The sequence below is a fragment of the Echinococcus granulosus genome (assembly GCF_000524195.1).
Source record: "Echinococcus granulosus chromosome Unknown EG_S00063, whole genome shotgun sequence".
Lineage (NCBI taxonomy): Eukaryota > Metazoa > Platyhelminthes > Cestoda > Cyclophyllidea > Taeniidae > Echinococcus > Echinococcus granulosus.
In genome coordinates this window covers 327176-337845 of record NW_020170443.1, presented here as the reverse complement: position 1 = coordinate 337845, position 10670 = coordinate 327176, and the positions used below count along the sequence as shown (strand labels likewise).

Below are 10670 nucleotides of genomic sequence, written 5' to 3'. Positions count from 1 at the left end.
GACCGCAAACTTTTCTCCCGCAGTGTCTTTGAGGTCGCCTCCTCCGATCTTGTCAATATGGGTATTAGCGTTGTTAGTTATACCCTTAAGGATATCAAAGACGATGAGGTGAGTGATGGTCTGTAGTTTGCATTCTGAAACAAGTATTGATATTGGGTCGTATATTTTCCGTTAGATGCTAAGGTTTTTGCGCGCCTAACGACATAGTTATTTATTTATTTTGAGGCATGCAAATGGGATTGTAAATTATCAAAATGCACCCGGGCATTCGCTCGAAGTTAGCTTTTAGCGCTTTGATGGGATCGAAATGTTTGAAAGTGGGCAAGAGAAATGGTATGAATTTTTTGAAAATATCACGGGCAAGTCTTAATTGCTTTATTGCTGATTAATTTAAATTTTTGATTAGCAAATGGATTTTAGGAATAGATTAAGTTAGGCACAACGTGTGTAAGTTAAAAATTTCTTAGTCTTGGGGCAACTGGTAAACATTACATTTATTCAAATCGTGACAGGGCTACCTCGAGGCACTGGGGATGGCGCGCACGGCTCAAGTGAAGCGCGATGCGCGGATCGGCGAGGCGGAGGCGCGTCGGGACGCGGGTATTCGTGCAGCGCAGGCGGAGGAGGCGCGGACGGCGGAGCAGCTGCGTAACAAAGCCTCGATCGCGCGTTCTCAACGTGACCTTGCGCTGCGTCGTGCCGCCTGTGATCGTGAAATTCGCGCCCTCCAGGCCAAGGCTCAATTAGCCTACCAACTTCAGGTGCGCTCTTCATTCATTTGCTCGAAGTTCTCTTTACTCTTCTGCCAATCCAACGTGCATGTTGCTATCCAAACGTTAATCATATGCAATCATTTTGTTGTTAGCACTGATGTTTTCATTTTGAATCCAATGCTTCAGTTTTTTTTATTTTATCACACAACTTCATTTAAGCGCGTAATACCATAAAGTTATAAACCTACATTGGAATTTCGGCTCGAAAGCAAAGAAAGACTGAGCCAATTTGACCCTTTATTTATGTTGATTCATCTGCCAAAATTTTCAACTATTTTCTATTTGTCAATATAACTTCATTTAAAATGCTTCGAGCAAACAACCTGCATCGGGAGGTGTGGAAGGTTAAAGTCTAATGTTATTGTTTGCTTTGTTATCATTTCATCAAAGGGTTGATATTCCTTGCAGGTAGCAAGGACGCAACAAGCAATTCGTGCTGAGGTGATGGGTGTGGAACTGGTGGAGCGAAAAAGGCGCATCGAGTTGGAGGAATTGGAGCGACAGCGTGCACACTTCCGTCTCGAGGCGGAGGTGCGCAGTCCCGCCGCCTCTGAGTGCTTCCGCCTTCGCGCCCTCTCAGAGGCCGAACAGGTGTGGCCTAATCACCCTCACTCTCACTAATCACTACTTTTTGCTCCATTCAGTTATAGACCCTTTTACCTATCCTTTGTTAGTCTCTCACACTTAACCTGGTTATTAGGTTTTTGTCTTTAGGTTTGGAACTAATCGCTTTGTCATAACATAAATGCACGTATATCCTAGCCATCTTGTCTGGTCAGTGAAGGGGAATCAACAGGCGGTTGTTTATGTATAACTCTCGACTGACCTGTATATTCATTCGGTAATTTCCTGTGGATGATTCCTCTTGATATCATCTAGTATTTAGCCTCTATTGAATTCTTACTGATATTTTTTCCTTAATCCAACTTTTTCGACGATGTGCAACAGTCATTCCAATCTTTTTTCCCACGGGGTATATTCTTTTACATGACTCTCAGTGTATTCTTCCGTCCTCCTTGTAGGCTCGTATTAAGGCAGAGGCGGAGGCGGAGGCAGATGCGGTGAAATTGAAGGGCCTTGCTGAGGCCGAGGCGAATCGGGCGGTAGCCCTGGCGGAGGCGGAGAAGATGCAAAAGGTGGCTGAGGCTTTAAAAAATTACCAGGTACGCATTTCATAATTTTCGCATGAATTGACCATTTTAATGCTCTAGTTAATGTTAAGGAGAACGGTTTCTAATTTATTTATTAGTTGGAGAAAATGATTAAGTGGGTGTTCACGTTGGAAGCAGTAATTACTTCTGTTCGGCAAATTCACGCTGCTCTTGAGATTTAGATAGTCGTGTCACGTGAAAACGGGACTTCAAGAGCATGAATTTATCTTCGTCGCCGTGTATTTGGCTTGGCGATGAAGGCTCCTCAAGAGGGCATCTTCCAACAGGTTGAAGCGCTTTCGTTGAATGATTGCACTGACGTGACAAAGGAAGAACGTTTGCCCACATCCATGTCACTTTACTTCTCCTAGCTTATCATCACTCAAATTCCTCCTTCCTTACAACTTTTCAACAGGGCGCGGCCATGTTGGACATGGTACTGCAGACACTGCCACGTGTAGCAGCCGAGGTCAGCTCCCCACTGGCTAACTGCGACAAAGTCACGATGGTCTCCACAGGCGATGAAGTGGGAATTGCAAAGCTGTCCAACGAGATCATCCGCTTGATTGAGAGCCTTCCGCAGTTGATTACCTCCCTCACCGGTCAGGATATGAAGTCGTGCATCCCAAGATGCTAACCAATTTGTGTCTCAATCTATTCTGCATTTCCATTCCCTTGTATGTGCTTTGTGCTTCCTAGTCATATTCGTTTCTCCTCCACTTGAGCATTATCACCTAATTACGGATTGTATTGTTTCTACCTATGGTTTGTCAGTAGACGGCTTTTTGATTTTGACTTGGCTCGAGACAACTGGGTCACGCGCTCCCCGAGTTATGATGCACCATGTTAACGACTTTCATCTCGAAGCAAGTCTCAATTTATGGAGATTCACGCAAAAGTCGCGTACAACGAAGACCATCCGGTCAAGACTAGGCTGGCCTCTCTCACCATGAGGTTCCGCATGGCCTTCAATGCTTTTCCTCGGTCCCACAATGCAATGGGTTTGAATCGTCCAACAGCGGTCACAGCAACGGGAAAGGTGCCGGATCTGTTCCACGAAAACGGATGAATGACAATTTGAGAAGGTGCAAAGATGACAGGCACGAAATAGATGCGGACGAAGACCGAGAGGGCTTCCACGTGAAGATATTTTCAATGACGGATTCTACTACGACCTTTTCCGCTTAAAACCGTGAATGGTCAAAAGGTCGGCATTGTGCAAAAGGCTTTATTTCATTCAATCAAAAAGCAGTATTCGTAATATGGAGGGCGCTTACTTCCAGTAACCTTGATATAACACTCCCCGGTGCTGGCCCTGAGATTAAGTATCCATCACCCTTAGAGGGGTGTATATAACTTTAGAGGATTTCCTGAGGAAAAGGGATACCGACTTTCACGTACAGACACAAAAGGGAAAAAACGAAGAACGTGTGGAGTCCTAATTTAGCCATTGAGGTAGTGGTAGCAGATTTCAGACGAATCCCAGCCGTGGTTTGCGTGATGAAAAGCGCAAGAAAAAGGAGAGTAGGTGGAGGAAGAAGAACAGACGGTATCCCCTCATAGTTATAAAACAAGTGTAAAAACAAAGCTCCTGTTTTCTTTTCAAGCCCTGAGAGATTGGCCACCACAACGAGGACGTCAACCATCTACGGTTGCGTGGGCGGGTGGGTGGAGTCTAGAAAGTTGGAGATTTGGTAGGGATTGGCTGACGAGATAGCGGGGGCGGTGTCATTCCAGCGATCTTGAATGGACCACACGGGATCCTCTGGTTTAATGCTACCCGACGCGATTGGCCAGTGTGCTGTAGAAGGGGGGGAGACACCATGTGGAACTGACGGACGCATAGCAGCTGGCTGCTGAATCAACGTGGAAGCCGATGGAAAATGTGTCAAGTTTGTGGCATCGGTCGTGGACTGAGCCGTCAGTGCGGAAACAGTCATAAGAGAGTGTGGCGCGAAAGCACTTTCCCCGATTTCATACATCTCCACGTAGAGGTCTGGATAGCGCAAATCTGGTCGAGATCTCTGTTACGCAAAAACGCAAAATACTATGAATGATAGGTTGGTTGAAGTAGACTTTTCCTATCTAATGAAATGATAAACACTAACTTGCAATTGTTGTGCGATTTCTCGATACTCCCTACTCATCGATGAAAGCATCTCACTCATGGCTTCTAGACGGCTCCACTTATGGTCAACCAGTTCCTGAGACTCGTTTTGTGCTAAAATTACAAATTGTTACGAGAACTTGGTGGAACAAATGTTAGAATATTGGAAAATTCGTATTAACACACAGCGCATAGTTGCGAGAAGGGAGTGCCTGGCCAGGAGCAATAACTTCCTCGCGTCCGTGTAAGCTGGATTAGCGAGAATATAGTAGTCTATAATTAGAGAAAAAACGTATTACTCGAAATAACTGCACACTGACAAGTTTATCGCAAAAGATGTGATGGACCTACATCTAAGAATCCCGATGGCGCAGACGTAGACGAATTCTGTGTGAGTTAGATTGAGCTGTTGGAAAAATCGACCTGAGATTTTGAGATGTTCAACGACCCTGTTGTAGATGGGGAAGTGGCGCAGAACGATATCACGTTCGGTGGGAGAGAAGTCCAAGAAGTTGTAACGATCCTCAGCAGCGTCGTAATCACGCGACAGCATTAGCAAAACCTCGGAGTAAAGGCTTGCTCGCACCAAATGACCTCTGGCGGACAAACTCATCTGATTGAAACCTTTGAAGTCAAGAAATTGTTTTGTGTTCAAGTAGGGGATGAGCTTTTGCACTTTTTGGAGGTAATACATGCTAATCCCTTCGTGGCCATTTGCTAAAAACGTAGGTATGACCTTGGGGTAGCTACACTAAAGTGATTTGTTTGACACACTTTATCAAGTAGTGTAAAAATGAAATCTGCTTAGACATTCGACGATTCCAAAGGTATTTGAACAACCTAGGATTTATAGGTATAAGTTTTGCTTAATAAATGACAAATAAAGTGGAAACAGTTAGATATTAGCTAAAAAGTGGCGCATAAGATATAAACACAATGATATAATCAGCATTAAGGTAAGTGTAAGGATTACAAGATAAGCGTTGCATTCCAGAGATGGCAAGATTCCAGGAGCACCCGGGGACACCTTCATCACTTTCAGGCCCCATTATGGACAATGGAGCCGGACGAATAAGTTGACTTAATTTGTGCAGTGTGCAAAGTTTGTGGTGTTTTTTGTTTCTGCTTTTTTCTACTTAATAAAATACGCCCTACACAGACATTGCGGAAACACAATAAGGCCTATTTAATAGCCCCTACTATGTCACTGCGTTTCGCTACTTATTGTAACGAATTGCACGGAAAATTTTACCATGCGGCAGTAGTCATGGTAGAATATGACAACTTCTTATTTCGCCGAAGCTACGGTTATGTTGGTGATTACAATGAAAATATAGATAAGCACACAAGCCTCTACTGAAATCAGCAAAGTGCTTGTAAGTAGCAAGCTCAATCTTAAGGTTCGCAGACCAAATTCCGAGCACATACGGAAAAAAACAAAATCTGAGTCAATTCGGCTCGCCGATCGGGCATTGATAAACGAAGGTCGCTGAAATGCTACAAAGTAGCGCGAATTATAAACGCGGACAGCGGAAATATACTTTTCTTCCAGATAACTATAAAGCATAATGCGAACAGCTCAAGGCGCCCTCACTGGCGATAGCTATAATTACTCGAGCACTAGCCGCTGAAATGCTGGTGAGTAGTGTACTCGCCAGCAAAATTTGGCAACCGCACAGGTAGGCAGGCATTCGCGGATGTTTATGTTTACACGTGAAAATCCGTTGGGACGGGAGGATGGGGTGGTAGGACACGTGACGCGCCAGTAATGAATCACACGTTGTGCGCGTATGTGCATGTATCCACAACTGTCTTCTTGTTTTTGTTGCTGCTGCTGTTGTTGGTGTTGTTTACATACGCCGGCATGACGTGGGCGCTGCCGCCAATCTAATTGGCCAACTCCCTCCGACCGCTGCTTCTGCGGGGTCGAGTGTCTGCAAAGGCCGCAATGGAGCTCAATGCATGGGATAGTCAGGTCACATTCCACAAACTCGTCGTCTTCTTCAATTCGAAAGAGTCTGAAGGAGGAGCACCCATATGACAAGGTTACGACAGCAGTCTAGTATATCCCAATGCAGTTCGCTGCAAGAATCGAACGAGTGAGCTTTACAATAGAAATCGCCGATGGGAAGATTGCTAGTCTTTTTCCCCCTTCCAAGGCGTAACGTCGGTGGATCGTTAGTTATGGCACAGGGAAGGTAGGAAAAAACATCCAACACACACTTCACACGGGCACGAAAATTAAAATTGATAGTGTGGACGAAATCCAAGGCTTGTCAACAGTACTCAAGGCTCTTCAGACTACTGACAAGTGCTGAGTTCGACAAATCCGTCATCCACTCACCGCCCAATTGCTCCCCAGTTGGAAACGTAGCCGAGATTGCAATATCCTCCTAACTGGCTTCACCCAATGCTTAATCCTTGGCACTCGACATGAACAATGAGCCATTCCAGTTAATGCTCCGATGTTACTTATGACACAAGGCGACTTACTGCTCGAAATCAGATCGCCAAAACGAGCGATATTTTTCAAACAGGTGGATACAGGAACAGACGCCAAACGACTCTGTGTGTGTTGTTTGTGTCATCGCGAGAGCACATCAAGTAGACATAAACAAAAGCTGGCAGGAGGCTAACCTGGAATCAGCTTAGCGAATTGGACGACTTGTTGAGAGTGAAGATGGAAGTGGTTCATCACGTGATCCCATACCTGGTGTTCATCGTCAGCCTGTGACGGCTCGATGGTGCTCATGTCGAAGCGAGATTTGAAGTACTGTCCAGATGGGAAGGAAGAGGAATCACTAATTATTGCGAAGGGAGCGTCACACAAGAATCTAGCTATCAACACGATTCTATTGCAATGGAAACAGCTCCCATTTCAAAAAGCATGCCCTACGTCCGAATAACAGAGGAAAGAGGTCAAAGCAGTCGGTCGGAGGAAGGGCTGGTTCACCTATATAATCAACAGACTGGCAAATGTTTCAAGGCAATTAGTATTTATGCAGTTCATAAGAACAGCAGGCATCGGGAATAGTTCTTTAAAACTCGTATACGAAGGGGGGTAAGTTTATGACACCTTAAGCCTCCAAACTTCAATGCAAATAAGTAGTGACGTTAAAAGTCAGTGGAAGCGATTCCAACTACGGACGGCGCTATCCGCCATGCGCGGAGAGTTTAAAAGAAGTATTCCCGATACCTGTTGATAAAAGAGGCATGCAGAAATGGTTGAGGAGGCTGAGGTGGAAGATGAGGACGAAGATACCGTGGCTGGAAGTCGCATGAACTCCATGGCCATGCGCATTCCGTAATTGAACCAATTTAGTCCATCCACCAGAATCTCCTCATCCGTCCCCACCACTCCAGCCACTGCTGCCGCCGCCGCTGCTGCTGCTGCCGCAGCAGCTGCCGCCGCTGACGATGATGATGAGGAGGGGGCGGAGACAGTGACTGGTGTGATAGGCATCTGTGGTACAGACGTAGTCTCCATTTTCACAGGAGCTGAGGCTTTGCGCCGTGGAAGCATTGACCCAGTATAGGCGGCCATGTCGCAAGCTCCTGCTGAAGCCCTGCGCTGTGGAAGCTCCACCACACCACCTCCGACAGGCACGGTCGTTTGCGAAGAGGACGAGGGCGAAGCGGAGGAGGAGGCCAGTGTTGGAACGGAGCTGTGTTTGCGTGGTAGAGGTGTGAAATCACTTGCCAGCGGTTGTCCACTGTCCTTTAGCTGGCGAATCTCAATGGCACAATGGAATTTGACGGCGTTCGGTTGACGTCCTATCCGACTTCCTGAAACCGGCATAATAATAATGATGATGGTCGCAATGAGGCGAAGAATGGTGTCCGCTGTATGTGTATGTTTGTAGTTGTGGTGGTGGCGGTGAGGAGGAGGGGGAGTCTGGGGGTAGATGGCGAGAGAAGGGCAGCGGAGAGTCATCGCTGTGCAAATCGAGTCCGACAACGAGGTCGCACGTACTGTCGGACTGGCAGTGGAGGATGACGGCCAAGGGAGGGAAATGTCGGGCAAGTGCGAGTGACTCCCTGCTAAAGTGAGGGGAGGTAAAGGAGGGAGATCTTGCGGCTACAGGGCACCAATTAATCAGTACGATGGACTGGATGCCCCTACAAGGGTCTCTTGTTAGATGATTTAGCGATTAGATCCAATGGCTGGGAGTTGCTTTGGTGTCTGCCGCGGACTTGATCGCTGATGTCCAGAAACGCATTGTAATTTAATTTTCACAATCTAAACAACAGATGTTGCCCACCCGCCCCCATTCTGCTCTATCTGATCACCGAATTGTAATTTGAACGGGACCCCAGAGTAAATTTCGGCAGTGCACAGTTAACAAAATAAAACTTGCGCTTGGCACTTAAACGCACCGCGTTTGGACATGCCGGCACGAAGGCACCGACGGAATCTGCAGGCCTTGCAGACATTGCGGCTACGTGGGGTGATTGTGCAGTTGTCCTTCCCACCGACGCATACCAATCTCGACGCTGACTCCTCTGTTCGTCGAAAAAAGCCCTACAAGTGGAGGGGTAAAATGAAAATCACTGGAAATCGTATGCATTCACACCCTCCGGTGAGAGATGCTGGCAGCGCTCTAGCCTGTTGCCAATCGGAGTTTGAGAAACGTGCTCGGTTAGGCTCTCATTGCAAGTTACTTTCTCAACTCCGAAGTTGGAGAAGGGTTCGTTTAAAGAGTAAATCTTAAGATTCGCGACCCGGAAGACGGGAAATTTTGTAAACTGAAATTAGTTCTTACGCGTTTTCTCCAGTAACATGAAAGTGAAAGAAGACGTAAGTCGTGATGAAAACGTCGTGGCTGCATACTAACTCGATTTAATTGTGGTGTGTGAGAAAGGAATGCCTCCCAAACTTAATTACTGCCATATTCACCACTATCCGAGGGCGAATAGCGGATCTCGAGATTGCCGCCGCAGAGCGTCGGAGCAGTAGGCGGCATCAGCGGGACGGGACGGAGAGGAGCACGCAGTACCTTAAATGCTACGGAATTCCCAAACAGTGTGATTACTAAAATCCCCGTACACTCACTACTTTGCATATTCTTGCATCCATTCACCCTGGAATGATTCATAGAGGTGTTGAGTTTCATTTGGCATAATAATTAGTACCGTCTTATTTGGCCACCACCGCACCATCGAGAAGCCAAACACAATCGAATGGGCTCTACCACATGAAGCGAGTTTTCAAGCGAGGATCATCACTTTGACACTACTAACACGTGAGATAAATAACGGTGACCAAAAGTGGATCAAATAGGGGGAAAAAAGTAGTCAGTGCGGGTTTACCGACTAGCTTGCCGGATGATGGATAGAAATGGTAGCACGAACTTCACGCGGCTGTTAGACGTCAAAAGCTTTTACAACGACTACTCTCACAAGCGCCTAACCATGAGTGCCCTCTTGTTCGACAATTCTTGCCCACTTGTGCGTGCCCATGAAGAAGGCAGCAGCAAAGGGCTTCCAGTTATATTGCATTGGAGGTGAGGCGATTTGAGGCAATAAACCCAGCCTGCTTTGTACCCGCCCGAGAAGTCACAAGCATAAATCACACCGGCGAACCATTTCTCATCATCATAATCATTGCCATCAACAACACATGCAAGACAGTAGACTAATATGGATGCGTTCGCCCACACGCGACAGTGACCTTGACGCAGGGGTGACCTTGAGAAAAGCAATCTTGCGACCAATGGAGGGTGTATTCGTCACGCAAAGCCAGTGGTTGTTTACTGTCGCATCGTCGTTTAGGCGTAGCGCACATGACCTTGGCGCGCTCTTCCCACCCTTCAAACACACCCACAAACCTCCTCTTTCGACTCGTCTCTCACACCCTCTTCCTCTTCCCCTTACCATCCTCCTGACCGACTCCTTTTTTCCCCTTCTTATCGCCTCCTACCCACTGCCAGCACATCTCATTCCACCATTCCACAATGTCTCCAGCTATGCCGTTCGACTTGCCGTTTCTGTAAAGGCACTAGCCATCAGCCACATTGGTCACGGATGTGGGAGATACAGTCGAAGGGAAAAGCATCCATTGGCCAGTGAAGGAAAGAGGTAAGTCGTAGATAGCGGTTGAAATATTGTTCAATAATTTTAGCTTTGAAAAGGTGATGTCGAGATCAGGGGTTGAAAAATGCAAAAAGGGAGTCTATACCTCTCCTCAAAGTCTTTAGTTGGTTGGGTCCATCTGACAGTCGCACCATGTCAATGTCAAACAGAGCAGGTGATATTTTCGAAATGCAAAATGACATTAAGATAACTGGATCAGCATCAGAAACGCCTACACAGAAGATGTGCAAAGACCATCAAAGAGGTGGAAAGGTAGCAATCCAAGAGCTGAGACCACCTTTCTACCTTCAGCCTTTTCAAGAAACAAAAAACAAATTTTCGTTTATATTAGTAAAAAGCCTTTCTACTGCCTACCACGTGATGTTAGCCACCCTTTGTTAAAAAAAAAGAAAATCATGACACTGATGGAGAGAGCGAGTGCACTCCACTCACCTTGCAGCCTTCACAGGTGAGAGCACCAAAGTGGAAGCCGGAGGAGCGTCCACCGCAGACCCGACATGGAATATTGGAGATGTCCAACTCGCCTTGAGCATCCATATCTAAGGT

General features: G+C 46.5%; 2 protein-coding genes across 2 annotated transcripts in view; one reads left to right on the top strand and one right to left on the bottom strand. All coding sequences in view use genetic code 11, as the record gives it.

The window, feature by feature from the left end:
• The window catches only part of EGR_06787 (Flotillin-1), a gene marked incomplete at both ends in the record, with an annotated part of 3196 nt that extends 635 nt beyond the window's left edge, over positions 1-2561 (top strand). The window contains 5 exons of the mRNA XM_024496036.1: positions 1-108; positions 513-761; positions 1182-1364; positions 1796-1936; positions 2340-2561. Coding sequence (XP_024349576.1) covers positions 1-108; positions 513-761; positions 1182-1364; positions 1796-1936; positions 2340-2561 — 903 coding nt within the window. The remainder of the gene's footprint in view (positions 109-512; positions 762-1181; positions 1365-1795; positions 1937-2339) is intronic.
• A 251-nt stretch (positions 2562-2812) lies between these two features.
• Positions 2813-10670, bottom strand: part of EGR_06786 (Protein embryonic gonad) — a gene marked incomplete at both ends in the record, with an annotated part of 11697 nt that continues 3839 nt past the window's right edge. The window contains 9 exons of the mRNA XM_024496035.1: positions 2813-2972; positions 3575-3948; positions 4033-4145; positions 4218-4304; positions 4383-4748; positions 6669-6804; positions 7228-7817; positions 8409-8553; positions 10557-10663. Coding sequence (XP_024349575.1) covers positions 2813-2972; positions 3575-3948; positions 4033-4145; positions 4218-4304; positions 4383-4748; positions 6669-6804; positions 7228-7817; positions 8409-8553; positions 10557-10663 — 2078 coding nt within the window. The remainder of the gene's footprint in view (positions 2973-3574; positions 3949-4032; positions 4146-4217; positions 4305-4382; positions 4749-6668; positions 6805-7227; positions 7818-8408; positions 8554-10556; positions 10664-10670) is intronic.